Source organism: Oscarella lobularis, chromosome 9 (assembly GCF_947507565.1).
Source record: "Oscarella lobularis chromosome 9, ooOscLobu1.1, whole genome shotgun sequence".
NCBI lineage: Eukaryota > Metazoa > Porifera > Homoscleromorpha > Homosclerophorida > Oscarellidae > Oscarella > Oscarella lobularis.
The window spans coordinates 310468-331586 of NC_089183.1; the positions used below are offsets into that span (position 1 = coordinate 310468).

Consider the following 21119-nt stretch of genomic DNA (forward strand, 5'->3'; position numbering starts at 1 on the left):
AGAGCCAAAATATTAAATTGAGGGCCTAATCTTTAATTCTAAGGACCTAATTATTAAATTGAGGGTCCAATCTTTAATTCTAAGGGCCTAAATATTAAATTGAGGGCCTAATCTTTAATTCTTTAGGCCTAAATATTAATTTGAGGGTCTAATAATTGATTCTTAACGACTAAATATCAAATTGAGGGCCTACTCTTTAATTCTTTAAGCCTAAATTTTAATTTGAGGGCCTAATCTTTGATTCTTAGGGCCTAATTATTAAATTGAGGGCCTAATCTTTGATTCTTAGGGCCTAAATATTAAATTGAGGGCCTAGCCTTTAATTCTAAGGGCCTAAATATTAAATTGAGGACCTAATCTTTGATTCTTAGGGCCTAAATATAAAATTGAGGGTCTAATCATTGATTCTTAGAGACTAAATATTAAATCGAGGGCCTAATCTTTAATTCTAAGGGCCAAAATATTAAATTGAGGGCCTAATCTTTAATTCTAAGGACCTAAATATTAAATTGAGGGCCTAATCTTTGATTCTAAGGACCTAAATATTAAATTGAGGGCCTAATCTTTGATTCTAAGAACTTAAATATTAAATTGAGGGTCTAATCTTTAATTCTTAGGGCCTAAATATTAAAATGAGGGCCTAATCTTTAATTTTAAAGACCTTAATATTAAATTGAGGGCCTAATCTTTGATTCTTAGAGCCTAAATAAAAAATTGAGGGCCTAATCTTTGATTCTTAGGGCCTAAATATTAAATTGAGGGCCTAATCTTTGATTCTTAGGGCCTAAATATTAAATTGAGGGCCTAATCTTTGATTCTTAGGGCCTAAATATTAAATTGAGGGCCTAATCTTTAATTCTAAGGACCTAAATATTAAATTGCGGGCCTAATCTTTGATTCTAAGGACCTAAATATTAAATTGAGGGCCTAATCTTTGATTCTAAGAACTTAAATATTAAATTGAGGGTCTAATCTTTAATTCTTAGGACCTAAATATTAAAATGAGGGCCTAATCTTTAATTTTAAAGACCTTAATATTAAATTGAGGGCCTAATCTTTGATTCTTAGGGACAAAATATAAAATAGAGGGCCTAATCTTTGATTCTTAAGGCCTAATTATTAAATTGAGGGCCTAATCTTTGATTCCAAGGACTTAAATATTAAATTGAGGGTCTAATCTTTGATTCTTAGGGCCTAAATATAAAATTGAGGGCCTAATCTTTGATTCTTAGGGCGCAAATATTAAATTGAGAGACTAATCTTTGATTCTTAGGGCCTAAATATTAAATTGAGGGCCTAATCTTTGATTCTTAGAGCCTAAATAAAAAATTGAGGGCCTAATCTTTAATTCTTAGGGCGCAAATATTAAATTGAGAGACTAATCTTTGATTCTTAGGGCCTAAATATTAAATTGAGGGCCTAATCTTTGATTCTTAAAGCCTGAATAAAAAATTGAGGCCCTAATCTTTAATTCTTAGGGCCTAAATATTAAATTGAGGGTCTAATCTTTAATTCTTAGTGCCTAAATATTAAATTGAGGGCCTAATCTTTGATTCTTAGGGCCTAAATATTACATTGAGGGCCTAATCTTTGATTCTTAGGGCCTCAATATTAAATCGAGGGCCTAATCTTTAATTCTTAGAGCCAAAATATTAAATTGAGGGCCTAATCTTTAATTCTAAGGACCTAATTATTAAATTGAGGGTCCAATCTTTAATTCTAAGGGCCTAAATATTAAATTGAGGGCCTAATCTTTAATTCTTTAGGCCTAAATATTAATTTGAGGGTCTAATAATTGATTCTTAACGACTAAATATCAAATTGAGGGCCTACTCTTTAATTCTTTAAGCCTAAATTTTAATTTGAGGGCCTAATCTTTGATTCTTAGGGCCTAATTATTAAATTGAGGGCCTAATCTTTGATTCTTAGGGCCTAAATATTAAATTGAGGGCCTAGCCTTTAATTCTAAGGGCCTAAATATTAAATTGAGGACCTAATCTTTGATTCTTAGGGCCTAAATATAAAATTGAGGGTCTAATCATTGATTCTTAGGGACTAAATATTAAATCGAGGGCCTAATCTTTAATTCTAAGGGCCAAAATATTAAATTGAGGGCCTAATCTTTAATTCTAAGGACCTAAATATTAAATTGAGGGCCTAATCTTTGATTCTAAGGACCTAAATATTAAATTGAGGGCCTAATCTTTGATTCTAAGAACTTAAATATTAAATTGAGGGTCTAATCTTTAATTCTTAGGGCCTAAATATTAAAATGAGGGCCTAATCTTTAATTTTAAAGACCTTAATATTAAATTGAGGGCCTAATCTTTGATTCTTAGAGCCTAAATAAAAAATTGAGGGCCTAATCTTTAATTCTTAGGGCGCAAATATTAAATTGAGAGACTAATCTTTGATTCTTAGGGCCTAAATATTAAATTGAGGGCCTAATCTTTGATTCTTAAAGCCTGAATAAAAAATTGAGGCCCTAATCTTTAATTCTTAGGGCCTAAATATTAAATTGAGGGTCTAATCTTTAATTCTTAGTGCCTAAATATTAAATTGAGGGCCTAATCTTTGATTCTTAGGGCCTAAATATTACATTGAGGGCCTAATCTTTGATTCTTAGGGCCTCAATATTAAATCGAGGGCCTAATCTTTAATTCTTAGAGCCAAAATATTAAATTGAGGGCCTAATCTTTAATTCTAAGGACCTAATTATTAAATTGAGGGTCCAATCTTTAATTCTAAGGGCCTAAATATTAAATTGAGGGCCTAATCTTTAATTCTTTAGGCCTAAATATTAATTTGAGGGTCTAATAATTGATTCTTAACGACTAAATATCAAATTGAGGGCCTACTCTTTAATTCTTTAAGCCTAAATTTTAATTTGAGGGCCTAATCTTTGATTCTTAGGGCCTAATTATTAAATTGAGGGCCTAATCTTTGATTCTTAGGGCCTAAATATTAAATTGAGGGCCTAGCCTTTAATTCTAAGGGCCTAAATATTAAATTGAGGACCTAATCTTTGATTCTTAGGGCCTAAATATAAAATTGAGGGTCTAATCATTGATTCTTAGGGACTAAATATTAAATCGAGGGCCTAATCTTTAATTCTAAGGGCCAAAATATTAAATTGAGGGCCTAATCTTTAATTCTAAGGACCTGAATATTAAATTGAGGGCCTAATCTTTGATTCTAAGGACCTAAATATTAAATTGAGGGCCTAATCTTTGATTCTAAGAACTTAAATATTAAATTGAGGGTCTAATCTTTAATTCTTAGGGCCTAAATATTAAAATGAGGGCCTAATCTTTAATTTTAAAGACCTTAATATTAAATTGAGGGCCTAATCTTTGATTCTTAGAGCCTAAATATTAAATTGAGGGCCTAATCTTTGATTCTTAGGGCCTAAATATTACATTGAGGGCCTAATCTTTGATTCTTAGGGCCTCAATATTAAATCGAGGGCCTAATCTTTAATTCTTAGAGCCAAAATATTAAATTGAGGGCCTAATCTTTGATTCTTAGGGCCTAAATATAAAATTGAGGGCCTAATCTTTGATTCTTAGGGCCTAAATATAAAATTGAGGTCCTAATCTTTAATTCTTAGAGCCTAAATATTAAATTGAGGGCCTAACCTTTAATTCTAAGGACCTAAATATTAAATTGAGGGCCTAATCATTGATTCTTAAAGCCTAAATAAAAAATTGAAGGCCTAATCTTTAATTCTTAGGGCCTAATTATTAAATTGAGGGCCTAATGTTTGATTCTTAGGGCCTAAATATAAAATTGAGGGCCTAATCTTTAATTCTAAGTTCCTAAATATTAAATTGAGGGCCTAATCTTTAATTCTAAGGACCTAAATATTAAATTGAGGGTGTAATCTTTAATTCTTAGGGCCTAAATATTAAATTGAGGGCCTAATCTTTGATTCTTAGGGCCTAAATATTAAATTGAGGGCCTAATCTTTGATTCTTAGGGACTAAATATTAAATTGAGGGCCTAATCTTTAATTCTTAGGGCCTAAATATTACATTGAGGGCCTAATCTTTGATTCTTAGGGCCTAAATAAAAAATTGAGGGCCTAATCTTTAATTCTTAGGGCGTAAATATTAAATTGAGAGACTAATCTTTGATTCTTAGGGCCTAAATATTAAATTGAGGGCCTAATCTTTGATTCTTAGGGCCTAAATATTAAATTGAGGGCCTAATCTTTGATTCTTAGGGCCTAAATATTAAATTGAGGGCCTAATCTTTAATTCTAAGGACCTAAATATTAAATTGCGGGCCTAATCTTTGATTCTAAGGACCTAAATATTAAATTGAGGGCCTAATCTTTGATTCTAAGAACTTAAATATTAAATTGAGGGTCTAATCTTTAATTCTTAGGGCCTAAATATTAAAATGAGGGCCTAATCTTTAATTTTAAAGACCTTAATATTAAATTGAGGGCCTAATCTTTGATTCTTAGGGACAAAATATAAAATAGAGGGCCTAATCTTTGATTCTTAAGGCCTAATTATTAAATTGAGGGCCTAATCTTTGATTCCAAGGACTTAAATATTAAATTGAGGGTCTAATCTTTGATTCTTAGGGCCTAAATATAAAATTGAGGGCCTAATCTTTGATTCTTAGGGCGCAAATATTAAATTGAGAGACTAATCTTTGATTCTTAGGGCCTAAATATTAAATTGAGGGCCTAATCTTTGATTCTTAGAGCCTAAATAAAAAATTGAGGGCCTAATCTTTAATTCTTAGGGCGCAAATATTAAATTGAGAGACTAATCTTTGATTCTTAGGGCCTAAATATTAAATTGAGGGCCTAATCTTTGATTCTTAGAGCCTGAATAAAAAATTGAGGCCCTAATCTTTAATTCTTAGGGCCTAAATATTAAATTGAGGGTCTAATCTTTAATTCTTAGTGCCTAAATATTAAATTGAGGGCCTAATCTTTGATTCTTAGGGCCTCAATATTAAATCGAGGGCCTAATCTTTAATTCTTAGAGCCAAAATATTAAATTGAGGGCCTAATCTTTAATTCTAAGGACCTAATTATTAAATTGAGGGTCCAATCTTTAATTCTAAGGGCCTAAATATTAAATTGAGGGCCTAATCTTTAATTCTTTAGGCCTAAATATTAATTTGAGGGTCTAATAATTGATTCTTAACGACTAAATATCAAATTGAGGGCCTACTCTTTAATTCTTTAAGCCTAAATTTTAATTTGAGGGCCTAATCTTTGATTCTTAGGGCCTAATTATTAAATTAAGGGCCTAATCTTTGATTCTTAGGGCCTAAATATTAAATTGAGGGCCTAGCCTTTAATTCTAAGGGCCTAAATATTAAATTGAGGACCTAATCTTTGATTCTTAGGGCCTAAATATAAAATTGAGGGTCTAATCATTGATTCTTAGGGACTAAATATCAAATTGAGAGCCTAATCTTTAATTCTTTAGGCCTAAATTTTAATTTGAGGGCCTAATCTTTGATTCTTAAGGCCTAAATAAAAAATTGAGGGGCTAATCCTTAATTCTTAGGGCCTAAATATTAAATTGAGAGACTAATCTTTGATTCTTAGGGCCTAAATATTAAATTGAGGGCCTAATCTTTGATTCTTAGGGCCTAAATATTAAATCGAGGGCCTAATCTTTAATTCTAAGGGCCAAAATATTAAATTGAGGGCCTAATCTTTAATTCTAAGGACCTAAATATTAAATTGCGGGCCTAATCTTTGATTCTAAGGACCTAAATATTAAATTGAGGGCCTAATCTTTGATTCTAAGAACTTAAATATTAAATTGAGGGTCTAATCTTTAATTCTTAGGGCCTAAATATTAAAATGAGGGCCTAATCTTTAATTTTAAAGACCTTAATATTAAATTGAGGGCCTAATCTTTGATTCTTAGAGCCTAAATATTAAATTGAGGGCCTAATCTTTGATTCTTAGGGCCTAAATATTACATTGAGGGCCTAATCTTTGATTCTTAGGGCCTCAATATTAAATCGAGGGCCTAATCTTTAATTCTTAGAGCCAAAATATTAAATTGAGGGCCTAATCTTTGATTCTTAGGGCCTAAATATAAAATTGAGGGCCTAATCTTTGATTCTTAGGGCCTAAATATAAAATTGAGGTCCTAATCTTTAATTCTTAGAGCCTAAATATTAAATTGAGGGCCTAACCTTTAATTCTAAGGACCTAAATATTAAATTGAGGGCCTAATCATTGATTCTTAAAGCCTAAATAAAAAATTGAAGGCCTAATCTTTAATTCTTAGGGCCTAATTATTAAATTGAGGGCCTAATGTTTGATTCTTAGAGCCTAAATATAAAATTGAGGGCCTAATCTTTAATTCTAAGTTCCTAAATATTAAATTGAGGGCCTAATCTTTAATTCTAAGGACCTAAATATTAAATTGAGGGTGTAATCTTTAATTCTTAGGGCCTAAATATTAAATTGAGGGCCTAATCTTTGATTCTTAGGGCCTAAATATTAAATTGAGGGCCTAATCTTTGATTCTTAGGGACTAAATATTAAATTGAGGGCCTAATCTTTAATTCTTAGGGCCTAAATATTACATTGAGGGCCTAATCTTTAATTCTTTAGGCCTAAATATTAATTTGAGGGCCTAATCGATGATTCTTATGGCCTAATTATTAAATTGAGGGCCTAATCTTTGATTCTTAGGACCTAAATATTAAATTGAGGGCCTAATCTTTGATTCTTAGGGCCTAAATATTAAATAGAGGGCCTAATCTTTGATTCTTAGGGCCTAAGTATAAAATTGAGAGCCTAATCTTTAATTCTTAGAGCCAAAATATTAAATTGAGGGCCTAATCTTTAATTCTAAGGACCTAATTATTAAATTGAGGGTCTAATCTTTAATTCTTAGGGCCTAAATATTAAATTCAGGGCCTAATCTTTAATTCCTTAGGCCTAAATATTAATTTGAGGGTCTAATAATTGATTCTTAGGGACTAAATATCAAATTGAGGGCCTACTCTTTAATTCTTTAGGTCTAAATTTTAATTTGAGGGCCTAATCTTTGATTCTTAGGGCCTAATTATTAAATTGAGGGCCTAATCTTTGATTCTTAGGGCCTAAATATTAAATTGAGGGCCTAGTCTTTAATTCTAAGGGCCTAAATATTAAATTGAGGACCTAATCTTATATTCTTAGGGCCTAAATAAAAAATTGAGGGCCTAATCTTTAATTCTTAGGGCCTAAATATTAAATTGAGGGCCTAATCTTTAATTCTTAGAGCCTAAATATTAAATTGAGGGCCTAACCTTTAATTCTAAGGACCTAAATATTAAATTGTGGGCCTAATCATTGATTCTTAGGGCCTAAATAAAAAATTGAAGGCCTAATCTTTAATTCTTAGGGCCTAAATATTAAATTGAGGGCCTAATCTTTGATGCTTAAAGCCTAAATATTAAATAGAGGGCCTAATCTTTAATTCTAAGGGCCAAAATATTAAATTGAGGGCCTAATCTTTAATTCTTAGAGCCTAAATATTAAATTGAGGGCCTAATCTTTAATTCTAAGAACATAAATATTAAATTGAGGGTCTAATCTTTAATTCTTAGGGCCTAAATATTAAATTGAGGGCCTAATCTTTAATTCTTAGGGCCTAAATATTAAATTGAGGGCCTAATCTTTGATTCTTAGGGACTAAATATCAAATTGAGGGCCTAATCTTTAATTCTTTAGGCCTAAATATTAATTTTAGGGCCTAATCTTTGATTCTTAGGGCCTAATTATTAAATTGAGGGCCTAATGTTTGATTCTTAGAGCCTAAATATAAAATTCAGGGCCTAATCTTTAATTCTTAGGACCTAAATATTAAATTGAGGACCTAATCTTTGATGCTTAAAGCCTAAATATTAAATCGAGGGCCTAATCTTTAATTCTAAGTTCCTAAATATTAAAATGAGGACCTAATCTTTAATTCTAAGGACCTAAATATTAAATTGAGGGTGTAATCTTTAATTCTAAGAACCTAAATATTAAATTGAGGGCCTAATCTTTAATTCTAAGAACCTAAATATTAAATTGAGGGCCTAATCTTTAATTCTTAGGGCCTAAATATTAAATTGAGGGCCTAATCTTTAATTCTAAGGACCTAAATATTAAATTGAGGGTGTAATCTTTGATTCTTAGGGCCTCAATATTAAATCGAGGGCCTAATCTTTAATTCTTAGAGCCAAAATATTAAATTGAGGGCCTAATCTTTAATTCTAAGGACCTAATTATTAAATTGAGGGTCCAATCTTTAATTCTAAGGGCCTAAATATTAAATTGAGGGCCTAATCTTTAATTCTTTAGGCCTAAATATTAATTTGAGGGTCTAATAATTGATTCTTAACGACTAAATATCAAATTGAGGGCCTACTCTTTAATTCTTTAGGCCTAAATTTTAATTTGAGGGCCTAATCTTTGATTCTTAGGGCCTAATTAATAAATTGAGGGCCTAATCTTTGATTCTTAGGGCCTAAATATTAAATTGAGGGCCTAGCCTTTAATTCTAAGGGCCTAAATATTAAATTGAGGACCTAATCTTTGATTCTTAGGGCCTAAATATAAAATTGAGGGTCTAATCATTGATTCTTAGGGACTAAATATCAAATTGAGAGCCTAATCTTTAATTCTTTAGGCCTAAATTTTAATTTGAGGGCCTAATCTTTGATTCTTAGGGCCTAATTATTAAATTGAGGGCCTAATCTTTGATTCTTAAGACCTAAATAAAAAATTGAGGGGCTAATCCTTAATTCTTAGGGCCTAAATATTAAATTGAGAGACTAATCTTTGATTCTTAGGGCCTAAATATTAAATTGAGGGCCTAATCTTTGATTCTTAGGGCCTAAATATTAAATCGAGGGCCTAATCTTTAATTCTAAGGGCCAAAATATTAAATTGAGGGCCTAATCTTTAATTCTAAGGACCTAAATATTAAATTGCGGGCCTAATCTTTGATTCTAAGGACCTAAATATTAAATTGAGGGCCTAATCTTTGATTCTAAGAACTTAAATATTAAATTGAGGGTCTAATCTTTAATTCTTAGGGCCTAAATATTAAAATGAGGGCCTAATCTTTAATTTTAAAGACCTTAATATTAAATTGAGGGCCTAATCTTTGATTCTTAGAGCCTAAATATTAAATTGAGGGCCTAATCTTTGATTCTTAGGGCCTAAATATTACATTGAGGGCCTAATCTTTGATTCTTAGGGCCTCAATATTAAATCGAGGGCCTAATCTTTAATTCTTAGAGCCAAAATATTAAATTGAGGGCCTAATCTTTGATTCTTAGGGCCTAAATATAAAATTGAGGGCCTAATCTTTGATTCTTAGAGCCTAAATATAAAATTGAGGTCTTAATCTTTAATTCTTAGAGCCTAAATATTAAATTGAGGGCCTAACCTTTAATTCTAAGGACCTAAATATTAAATTGAGGGCCTAATCATTGATTCTTAAAGCCTAAATAAAAAATTGAAGGCCTAATCTTTAATTCTTAGGGCCTAATTATTAAATTGAGGGCCTAATGTTTGATTCTTAGGGCCTAAATATAAAATTGAGGGCCTAATCTTTAATTCTAAGTTCCTAAATATTAAATTGAGGGCCTAATCTTTAATTCTAAGGACCTAAATATTAAATTGAGGGTGTAATCTTTAATTCTTAGGGCCTAAATATTAAATTGAGGGCCTAATCTTTGATTCTTAGGGCCTAAATATTAAATTGAGGGCCTAATCTTTGATTCTTAGGGACTAAATATTAAATTGAGGGCCTAATCTTTAATTCTTTAGGCCTAAATATTAATTTGAGGGCCTAATCGATGATTCTTATGGCCTAATTATTAAATAGAGGGCCTAATCTTTGATTCTTAGGGCCTAAGTATAAAATTGAGGGCCTAATCTTTAATTCTTAGAGCCAAAATATTAAATTGAGGGCCTAATCTTTAATTCTAAGGACCTAATTATTAAATTGAGGGTCTAATCTTTAATTCTTAGGGCCTAAATATTAAATTCAGGGCCTAATCTTTAATTCTTTAGGCCTAAATATTAATTTGAGGGTCTAATAATTGATTCTTAGGGACTAAATATCAAATTGAGGGCCTACTCTTTAATTCTTTAGGTCTAAATTTTAATTTGAGGGCCTAATCTTTGATTCTTAGGGCCTAATTATTAAATTGAGGGCCTAATCTTTGATTCTTAGGGCCTAAATATTAAATTGAGGGCCTAGTCTTTAATTCTAAGGGCCTAAATATTAAATTGAGGACCTAATCTTATATTCTTAGGGCCTAAATAAAAAATTGAGGGCCTAATCTTTAATTCTTAGGGCCTAAATATTAAATTGAGGGCCTAATCTTTAATTCTTAGAGCCTAAATATTAAATTGAGGGCCTAACCTTTAATTCTAAGGACCTAAATATTAAATTGTGGGCCTAATCATTGATTCTTAGGGCCTAAATAAAAAATTGAAGGCCTAATCTTTAATTCTTAGGGCCTAAATATTAAATTGAGGGCCTAATCTTTGATGCTTAAAGCCTAAATATTAAATAGAGGGCCTAATCTTTAATTCTAAGGGCCAAAATATTAAATTGAGGGCCTAATCTTTAATTCTTAGAGCCTAAATATTAAATTGAGGGCCTAATCTTTAATTCTAAGAACATAAATATTAAATTGAGGGTCTAATCTTTAATTCTTAGGGCCTAAATATTAAATTGAGGGCCTAATCTTTAATTCTTAGGGCCTAAATATTAAATTGAGGGCCTAATCTTTGATTCTTAGGGACTAAATATCAAATTGAGGGCCTAATCTTTAATTCTTTAGGCCTAAATATTAATTTTAGGGCCTAATCTTTGATTCTTAGGGCCTAATTATTAAATTGAGGGCCTAATGTTTGATTCTTAGAGCCTAAATATAAAATTCAGGGCCTAATCTTTAATTCTTAGGACCTAAATATTAAATTGAGGACCTAATCTTTGATGCTTAAAGCCTAAATATTAAATCGAGGGCCTAATCTTTAATTCTAAGTTCCTAAATATTAAAATGAGGACCTAATCTTTAATTCTAAGGACCTAAATATTAAATTGAGGGTGTAATCTTTAATTCTAAGAACCTAAATATTAAATTGAGGGCCTAATCTTTAATTCTAAGAACCTAAATATTAAATTGAGGGCCTAATCTTTAATTCTTAGGGCCTAAATATTAAATTGAGGGCCTAATCTTTAATTCTAAGGACCTAAATATTAAATTGAGGGTGTAATCTTTGATTCTTAGGGCCTCAATATTAAATCGAGGGCCTAATCTTTAATTCTTAGAGCCAAAATATTAAATTGAGGGCCTAATCTTTAATTCTAAGGACCTAATTATTAAATTGAGGGTCCAATCTTTAATTCTAAGGGCCTAAATATTAAATTGAGGGCCTAATCTTTAATTCTTTAGGCCTAAATATTAATTTGAGGGTCTAATAATTGATTCTTAACGACTAAATATCAAATTGAGGGCCTACTCTTTAATTCTTTAGGCCTAAATTTTAATTTGAGGGCCTAATCTTTGATTCTTAGGGCCTAATTATTAAATTGAGGGCCTAATCTTTGATTCTTAGGGCCTAAATATTAAATTGAGGGCCTAGCCTTTAATTCTAAGGGCCTAAATATTAAAATGAGGACCTAATCTTTAATTCTAAGGACCTAAATATTAAATTGAGGGTGTAATCTTTAATTCTAAGAACCTAAATATTAAATTGAGGGCCTAATCTTTAATTCTAAGAACCTAAATATTAAATTGAGGGCCTAATCTTTAATTCTTAGGGCCTAAATATTAAATTGAGGGCCTAATCTTTAATTCTAAGGACCTAAATATTAAATTGAGGGTGTAATCTTTGATTCTTAGGGCCTCAATATTAAATCGAGGGCCTAATCTTTAATTCTTAGAGCCAAAATATTAAATTGAGGGCCTAATCTTTAATTCTAAGGACCTAAATATTAAATTGAGGGTGTAATCTTTAATTCTTAGGGCCTAAATATTAAATTGAGGGTCTAATCATTGATTCTTAGGGACTAAATATTAAATCGAGGGCCTAATCTTTAATTCTAAGGGCCAAAATATTAAATTGAGGGCCTAATCTTTAATTCTAAGGACCTGAATATTAAATTGAGGGCCTAATCTTTGATTCTAAGGACCTAAATATTAAATTGAGGGCCTAATCTTTGATTCTAAGAACTTAAATATTAAATTGAGGGTCTAATCTTTAATTCTTAGGGCCTAAATATTAAAATGAGGGCCTAATCTTTAATTTTAAAGACCTTAATATTAAATTGAGGGCCTAATCTTTGATTCTTAGAGCCTAAATATTAAATTGAGGGCCTAATCTTTGATTCTTAGGGCCTAAATATTACATTGAGGGCCTAATCTTTGATTCTTAGGGCCTCAATATTAAATCGAGGGCCTAATCTTTAATTCTTAGAGCCAAAATATTAAATTGAGGGCCTAATCTTTGATTCTTAGGGCCTAAATATAAAATTGAGGGCCTAATCTTTGATTCTTAGGGCCTAAATATAAAATTGAGGTCCTAATCTTTAATTCTTAGAGCCTAAATATTAAATTGAGGGCCTAACCTTTAATTCTAAGGACCTAAATATTAAATTGAGGGCCTAATCATTGATTCTTAAAGCCTAAATAAAAAATTGAAGGCCTAATCTTTAATTCTTAGAGCCTAATTATTAAATTGAGGGCCTAATGTTTTATTCTTAGGGCCTAAATATAAAATTGAGGGCCTAATCTTTAATTCTAAGTTCCTAAATATTAAATTGAGGGCCTAATCTTTAATTCTAAGGACCTAAATATTAAATTGAGGGTGTAATCTTTAATTCTTAGGGCCTAAATATTAAATTGAGGGCCTAATCTTTGATTCTTAGGGCCTAAATATTAAATTGAGGGCCTAATCTTTGATTCTTAGGGACTAAATATTAAATTGAGGGCCTAATCTTTAATTCTTAGGGCCTAAATATTACATTGAGGGCCTAATCTTTGATTCTTAGGGCCTAATTATTAAATTGAGGGCCTAACCTTTAATTCTAAGGACCTAAATATTAAATTGAGGGCCTAATAATTGATTCTTAGGGCCTAAATAAAAAATTGAAGGCCTAATCTTTAATTCTTAGGGCCTAATTATTAAATTGAGGGCCTAATGTTTGATTCTTAGGGCCTAAATATAAAATTGAGGGCCTAATCTTTAATTCTTAGGACCTAAATATTAAATTGAGGACCTAATCTTTGATGCTTAAAGCCTAAATATTAAATCGAGGGCCTAATTTTTAATTCTAAGTTCCTAAATATTAAATTGAGGGCCTAATCTTTAATTCTAAGGACCTAAATATTAAATTGAGGGTGTAATCTTTAATTCTTAGGGCCTAAATATTAAATTGAGGGCCTAATCTTTGATTCTTAGGGCCTAAATATTAAATTGAGGGCCTAATCTTTGATTCTTAGGGACTAAATATTAAATTGAGGGCCTAATCTTTAATTCTTAGGACCTAAATATTAAATTGAGAGACTAATCTTTGATTCTTAGGGCCTAAATATTAAATTGAGGGCCTAATCTTTGATTCTTAGGGCCTAAATATTAAATTGAGGGCCTAATCTTTAATTCTTAGGACCTAAATATTAAATTGAGAGACTAATCTTTGATTCTTAGGGCCTAAATATTAAATTGAGGGCCTAATCTTTGATTCTTAGGGCCTAAATATTAAATCGAGGGCCTAATCTTTAATTCTAAGGGCCAAAATATTAAATTGAGGGCCTAATCTTTAATTCTTAGGGCCTAAATATAAAATTGAGGGCATAATCTTTAATTCTTAGGGCGTAAATTTTAAATTGAGGGTCTAATCTTTGACGCTTAAAGCCTAAATATTAAATCGAGGGCCTAATCTTTAATTCTAAGGGCCTAAATATTAAATTGAGGGCCTAATCGTTAATTCTAAGGAAATAAATATTAAATTGAGGGCCTAATCTTTGATTCTTAGGGACTAAATATCAAATTGAGGGCCTAATCTTTAATTCTTTAGGCCTAAATATTAATTTGAGGGCCTAATCGATGATTCTTATGGCCTAATTATTAAATTGAGGGCCTAATCTTTGATTCTTAGGGCCTAAATATTAAATTGAGGGCCTAATCTTTGATTCTTAGGGCCTAAATATTAAATAGAGGGCCTAATCTTTGATTCTTAGGGCCTAAGTATAAAATTGAGGGCCTAATCTTTAATTCTTAGAGCCAAAATATTAAATTGAGGGCCTAATCTTTAATTCTAAGGACCTAATTATTAAATTGAGGGTCTAATCTTTAATTCTTAGGGCCTAAATATTAAATTCAGGGCCTAATCTTTAATTCTTTAGGCCTAAATATTAATTTGAGGGTCTAATAATTGATTCTTAGGGACTAAATATCAAATTGAGGGCCTACTCTTTAATTCTTTAGGTCTAAATTTTAATTTGAGGGCCTAATCTTTGATTCTTAGGGCCTAATTATTAAATTGAGGGCCTAATCTTTGATTCTTAGGGCCTAAATATTAAATTGAGGGCCTAGTCTTTAATTCTAAGGGCCTAAATATTAAATTGAGGACCTAATCTTATATTCTTAGGGCCTAAATAAAAAATTGAGGGCCTAATCTTTAATTCTTAGGGCCTAAATATTAAATTGAGGGCCTAATCTTTAATTCTTAGAGCCTAAATATTAAATTGAGGGCCTAACCTTTAATTCTAAGGACCTAAATATTAAATTGTGAGCCTAATCATTGATTCTTAGGGCCTAAATAAAAAATTGAAGGCCTAATCTTTAATTCTTAGGGCCTAAATATTAAATTGAGGGCCTAATCTTTGATGCTTAAAGCCTAAATATTAAATAGAGGGCCTAATCTTTAATTCTAAGGGCCAAAATATTAAATTGAGGGCCTAATCTTTAATTCTTAGGGCCTAAATATTAAATTGAGGGCCTAATCTTTAATTCTAAGAACCTAAATATTAAATTGAGGGTCTAATCTTTAATTCTTAGGGCCTAAATATTAAATTGAGGGCCTAATCTTTAATTCTTAGGGCCTAAATATTAAATTGAGGGCCTAATCTTTGATTCTTAGGGACTAAATATCAAATTGAGGGCCTAATCTTTAATTCTTTAGGCCTAAATATTAATTTTAGGGCCTAATCTTTGATTCTTAGGGCCTAATTATTAAATTGAGGGCCTAATGTTTGATTCTTAGAGCCTAAATATAAAATTCAGGGCCTAATCTTTAATTCTTAGGACCTAAATATTAAATTGAGGACCTAATCTTTGATGCTTAAAGCCTAAATATTAAATCGAGGGCCTAATCTTTAATTCTAAGTTCCTAAATATTAAAATGAGGACCTAATCTTTAATTCTAAGGACCTAAATATTAAATTGAGGGTGTAATCTTTAATTCTTAGGGCCTAAATATTAAATTGAGGGCCTAATCTTTAATTCTAAGAACCTAAATATTAAATTGAGGGCCTAATCTTTAATTCTTAGGGCCTAAATATTAAATTGAGGGCCTAATCTTTAATTCTAAGGACCTAAATATTAAATTGAGGGTGTAATCTTTAATTCTTAGGGCCTAAATATTAAATTGAGGGCCTAATCTTTGATTCTTAGGGCCTAAATATTAAATTGAGAGCCTAATCTTTAATTCTTAGGGCCTAGATATTAAATTGAGGGCCTAATCTTTAATTCTAAGGACCTAAATATTAAATTGAGGGTCTAATCTTTAATTCTTAGGGCCTTAATATTAAATTGAGGGCCTAATCTTTAATTCTAAGGGCCTAAATATTAAATTGAGGGCCTAATCTTTGATTCTTAGGAACTAAATATCAAATTGAGGGCCTAATCTTTAATTCTTAGGGCCTTAATATTAAATTGAGGGCCTAATCTTTAATTCTTAGGGCCTTAATATTAAATTGAGGGCCTAATCTTTAATTCTTAGGGCCTAAATATTAAATTGAGGGCCTAATCTTTGATTCTTAGGGCCTAAATATTAATATTTCCTACCTGAGACGAAAGACCCTTTTGTGCTGGACTCAAGCTCTCCTCCTCGTCACTCCCCTTCTTATTTTCCACGGAATACTGAAGCGCGGGAGTCAACGCAATCGGTTTGGGCGACCACAAGTAGCTATCAAGTTTCTCAAGCATCGTCTGAGATAATTTCCTAAAAACAATTTCGCTCAAAACTCTCCAGAAGGAAGGGCCCCCTCCCGACGAACTCTTCGCTTTCTTTAGCAGCGAAACACTGAAAGAGAGTCTTCGTAAACACGTCGAGTCCAGAATCGGGCGGAATTTTCAACTGGCTCAGAACTTCGGCTGCGAAACTCGGTCCGCGGTGTCGAACGAGGACCCTGGCTAAAGCCTCCCCGTTCAACTTCAAGTCGCGCTTGTCAAACGCAATTGAGAGCAGGTGAACCCATTCCGCACCACTGGCGGGTAAATTTCCTACGTTATATGTCCCATTAGAATGTGTACCCCCAGTAGAAAGAACGTGCGCCTTGGTTAGATACAAAGGCGCGCGTGCTTTGCGCTACTTGCCCCATGGCTGAGGGTTCTCTATGAGGCCAATATCCCCTAAGCGTGCGAGTGTATCGATCGCTTTCTCGCGTTGATTGTGTACGCAGAGCAGATCAACGTAGCCAAGCCAATAGCTGAATTAATTAAAAAAACACAATTTTAATCCGTAATATGACGAAATGATTAGAGCTCTTTACCCGTAGCTTTCACAAAGATCGAGTGTGCGCCTTTGCCCTCGAATCGACGATTCCTTGATAATCATTTCTATTTCCTTTCCTCGTTTCCATGCAACGGCATGGCTGCCAGATCTGCAGTAAAACTAAAGCCTAGATAGAACAAACGCGCGATTTCTTACCTTGCCGTTCCATTGGAACACACGAGAAAACTTTTATCCGGACAATCGAGCAGAGCGGCTTCAAGCCAAACGAAACTCAAAACGTCGTCGCGAAGCAACGATCGCACTGCTCCCGGTCTAAGAGAGAGAAAGAGGCTCAATGAGAAAAACGTAGTGCAATGTCAAAATTTCTACTTTTCAGCTAATAAATCGATGTATTCTAGAAAGGATTCGACCCCCTGGGTGTTGACAGCTTGAGACGGTCGTCGATTTTCGGCCAAAAGTTGGCACAAGAACGCTACTTCAATTGGAAAAATACTCGGATAAAGCTCAGAGCAAACTGAAACGGCTCTGAAGCAATCTAGCTCATATAACCTAAAGAAGAGTTTGCCTCCTCAAAGAGAAGTAAGTCTTTATCAACAGACTAACCTGCATAGGAGAGGGAGAACGTTCACGCTACTTGTCGAATGCAGAATGCGTCTAGTCAGCTCGTCAGCACTCTCACCACTCAATCCAATAGCATCTAAATTCAAACCAGTCATTATTAAAATTTAAAATCCAAGTCAATAATTTTTGAAAAGGATTAATGGCATTTTTTCTACTCTTTACCTTGCGTCAAAGCCGACCAGCAGTCTTCGCTATAAGACTTCGTATTCACGAGCGTCTCTCTCACACGCCACGTGTCTATGACTTGATGGTAGCGTCTCAAGAACGTCGTCGCCTTGGGAGCCGTTTCGACGTAACGCGTGGTTAATTCGACGAAGCCGTGACGCGATTCCGAGTCGAAATCGGCGAGGATTTCCGTCCACGACGTCGTCGCGGCGCCCTTGGTGGAAAATTCGTTGAGACGATTCTTCCACGATTCCAAAGCGGTCGGATTGATTTCTTGGGCGCTAAATGTTACAAGTACGGTGGCTTATGGAAGGAACAGCGTAGAGGAAAGACTTACAGTGAATCTTTGATGAAGTCTAGTAATTGGGAAACTGGAGACGCGTCTAAAGATTAGAAAGAACCAAAGGGTCAATAAAAAGTGGCTAGAATTCAAATGGAAAAAAGACGTAGAGCTGGGGGCCCTCTACAAATCGATAGGAGTGCGAGGAAATCGTAGCTAAAGGGTCTAAATGTAGTGTCTATAGGGACTGAGCTCGGATTGCTTTGATTCTATTACCTTTTACTACAGGCGCGGCTTCGACGTTTGATTCGACCGGCTCTTCCATCTCGTTCAAAATTCCCGAATCTCTAAAGCGAGGCTTCAGCATCAAACTCATTTCCGGATCGACGTCAGCCAGCGACAAAGACGCAGCTCCCGCCGCCGCATCTCCGTTCGCCGTCTCCGCATCGCCGCCGCCGCCGCCTCCTTCAACAGCGGGCGCAGCCGCGAGAGAAATATGAGGAAAAGACTGCGGTGACAGGGAGCTGTTTGGCGACAAAGGCGGCGACTGGGCTCGAGAGCTGGCTTGCGATTGGTCGTCATCGACGGCGTGCAAATCAACGATAGAAAAACCGTCGACGACTTCCTCCTTGGATCGACGCCGTGGCACTCCTAAAATCTCGACTAGATAAAGGACGATTAGGAAATGGATAGACTACCAAACGAACCTTCCTTCTTTTTCTTCCTACGCTTTCTAGAAACTCCGTATTAATTAAGCTCTATACCCTATCTGAGAACCAGAACTAAGATCAATTCATTATTGATCTTAGAACTGATTCTCAATCAATTTATGTACGTCTTTACTTACTTTCTTACAGCTGGCAACGAAAGAGCGACACTGTCCCCATCATTGAGCTCCAGCAACCCTTCGTCCCGGCTCCGCTGAACCAACGATACAACTCGCTTCAAAGCAGGCTGGACTCGTCGATCTTCCTCCCTTTCCTCCTCCTCCAAACCGATAACTTCCGGGAAGGGCACGTCGAGAGGAGACGGCGACGGCTCCGTCCCCACGGCGACGGCGACGGCGACGGACTCCTCCACCATGGGAAAAAGCTCCGTTTCACCGTCCGGCGTTTCAGACAATGAACTCCTCTCTTCCGCAACTCGACCGGGCGAACTCTCCGCCGCGTCCGGAGCCCGCATTTCCCCGTCTACCTGATCGTCGCCGGCGTCGCCTTCCTCGCACACGGATCCAAGCTCTTCGTCGGAGCCGTCGCGAGGACTCGACGAGAGACTCGCGCTTTCTGAAGGATTCAGAAAACTCAAGCCAGCCGGAACGGATAGATGACGATGCAGGGGTAACGATTGAGTAACAGACGGCGCTTCGTTAACGACAATAATTCCAGTGGAATGATAGCGTTGAAGGGTCAGAGAAGACGTCTATAAAATTAGAATTAACAGAGACGAAGTCAAAAGAGGGCTAGATGCATTCCTAGTACTTGGTCCTATTAATTCTTAGAGCCTAAATATTAAATTGAGGGCTAATCTTTGACTCTTAGGGCCTAAATATTAAATTGAGGGCCTTATCTTTAATTCTTAGAGCCTAAATATTAAATTGAGGGCCTAATTTTTGATTCTTAGAGCCTAAATATTAAATTGAGGGCCTTATCTTTAACTAACGTACCTCAGTGCTGACAGGACCGTCTTCCACGGAGCCAATTAGATTGCGTATTTTCTCGGTGAGAAACTAGAGAGTCAAAGCGTTTTTTCGTGAGTCTGACTTGGTTTCGCGCGGGTTTCACCTCGTCGTCTGCCTCCTCTAAGTATGAAACGAGTTCTGATAGCATTTCAACTGAGAAAAGGATTCGAGCGGACGATGGAATTACTGAGTCCTCATATGTCAATAGTAGCTACAATAACTCCGCGTAATAGACGTTAATTCATTAGAATTTTGGTACTTACTCTGGCGCATTGGCTATGATTCCTACCGGCGTACAAGTGTCTAGCTGCCTCGACAGGTTTCATTATAACAAGGTGAGAAATAGTCAATGACGACTGATGGAGAACGAATAGGTGATCACCGTAGAGGCAAACACCGCTTATATCTAAAGTAAAAAAGAGCTCAAGGTTTATACAAGCCAAAAGAAATCCCCAAAAGAAAAAAATTAAAAAAATCATTGAGAAAAAATAGCACTGGGGTTTCTAAACAAAACGCTACGGGTGTGAAATCAAATAGAATCAAAACTCTATTCACAGATATAAGACGTAGGGCAAGTGATCTACCTTCTAGTTGATTTGTCCACGCTAGAAGACGGTCCGTCCCACTCATGACGTCAAAAATGTAGAGACCATCCGACAACCAAGAGAGCAGATACTTCTTGCTACAAAATAAAAACAGGAACAGTGCATGTATACATAGGTAACAATGGTCGAAAAATTATTTACTTTACTAAGACGAGTTCCCCAAAGGCGAGTGCCTGTGGTGGCCAGACCTTTTCATCTGACGCTTCATCCAAGTCAGCATACCTAAGTCCACATATAACATTTTTCCCTCCCCCCCATATAAGAAGAACTTCCTAACCCGTATCCCCATATAGTAGACGGTCTGACTGCAAGCAAGTTCTTCAACTGGTGAGTCGCCATGACTTTCCCGTCAAAATCAGCCTTAAAAATAATAATAAATAAATAAATAACCTTCTTAAGACGTGACGTGACGTACCTCCCAGATTCTTGAACCAGGTCGGGCCGAGTAGATGATGCGAGCGGAAATTGCCACGCAAGCGCCATAAATTCCGTCACGTGGTTTCGTGCCAACAGGCAGAGCAGAAGTCCTAAAAAATAAATAAATAAATTATTAATCTTTGTCCATATACTACCTTGGCGATTGTGGATCAAGAATCCAGCATTGGGATACAGTTGACACTAATAACTTCCCAGCGAAAAAGTCCAGTTGAACAACTGGAGTGTCAGCCCGGAAAATCAGATCTGATTCTTTCATATTAATACCAGATTTAATCTATATAAATATATTCCTAAAATAAAATTTAACTGTTTCCCCCCCAAGCACTCAACGTGCCTTGGACGTAGCTACAGACATCATGCGCACGTGACCGCGTTCATCTCCAGAGAATAAACGAGAGCCAAATCCGTCCCAGCAGATGTAGTTCAGCTTGGCATCTCCCCCGACAACTTTGACTCTCTACAAATAATTGATACATATTTAATAAATAAATTAATAAATTTACTCTTGGCTTCGCTTTTCCCTCGACATTGTGATCCCAAACTACAATTGTTTTTTGACTACAAAAAAAGATACGAAATATTTCTTTCAACGTTTTTCTATTATT

The 21119-nt window shown here is 34.5% G+C and overlaps 1 protein-coding gene across 1 annotated transcript in view; it reads right to left on the reverse strand.

The window, feature by feature from the left end:
• The window catches only part of LOC136190859 (BLOC-2 complex member HPS5-like), a 40927-nt gene that overhangs the window by 19279 nt on the left and 529 nt on the right, over positions 1 to 21119 (reverse strand). Inside the window, exons 4-25 of the mRNA XM_065979142.1 lie at positions 21018 to 21072; positions 20849 to 20971; positions 20649 to 20788; positions 20492 to 20603; positions 20354 to 20436; positions 20218 to 20298; positions 20056 to 20153; positions 19735 to 19877; positions 19575 to 19682; positions 19457 to 19519; positions 18641 to 19212; positions 18501 to 18526; positions 18070 to 18444; positions 17851 to 17896; positions 17511 to 17794; positions 17331 to 17424; positions 17097 to 17276; positions 16923 to 17039; positions 16765 to 16875; positions 16589 to 16701; positions 16270 to 16495; positions 16058 to 16214 (exon numbers count right to left, since the gene is read on the reverse strand). Coding sequence (XP_065835214.1) covers positions 16058 to 16214; positions 16270 to 16495; positions 16589 to 16701; positions 16765 to 16875; positions 16923 to 17039; positions 17097 to 17276; positions 17331 to 17424; positions 17511 to 17794; positions 17851 to 17896; positions 18070 to 18444; positions 18501 to 18526; positions 18641 to 19212; positions 19457 to 19519; positions 19575 to 19682; positions 19735 to 19877; positions 20056 to 20153; positions 20218 to 20298; positions 20354 to 20436; positions 20492 to 20603; positions 20649 to 20788; positions 20849 to 20971; positions 21018 to 21072 — 3307 coding nt within the window. The remainder of the gene's footprint in view (positions 1 to 16057; positions 16215 to 16269; positions 16496 to 16588; positions 16702 to 16764; positions 16876 to 16922; positions 17040 to 17096; positions 17277 to 17330; positions 17425 to 17510; positions 17795 to 17850; positions 17897 to 18069; positions 18445 to 18500; positions 18527 to 18640; positions 19213 to 19456; positions 19520 to 19574; positions 19683 to 19734; positions 19878 to 20055; positions 20154 to 20217; positions 20299 to 20353; positions 20437 to 20491; positions 20604 to 20648; positions 20789 to 20848; positions 20972 to 21017; positions 21073 to 21119) is intronic.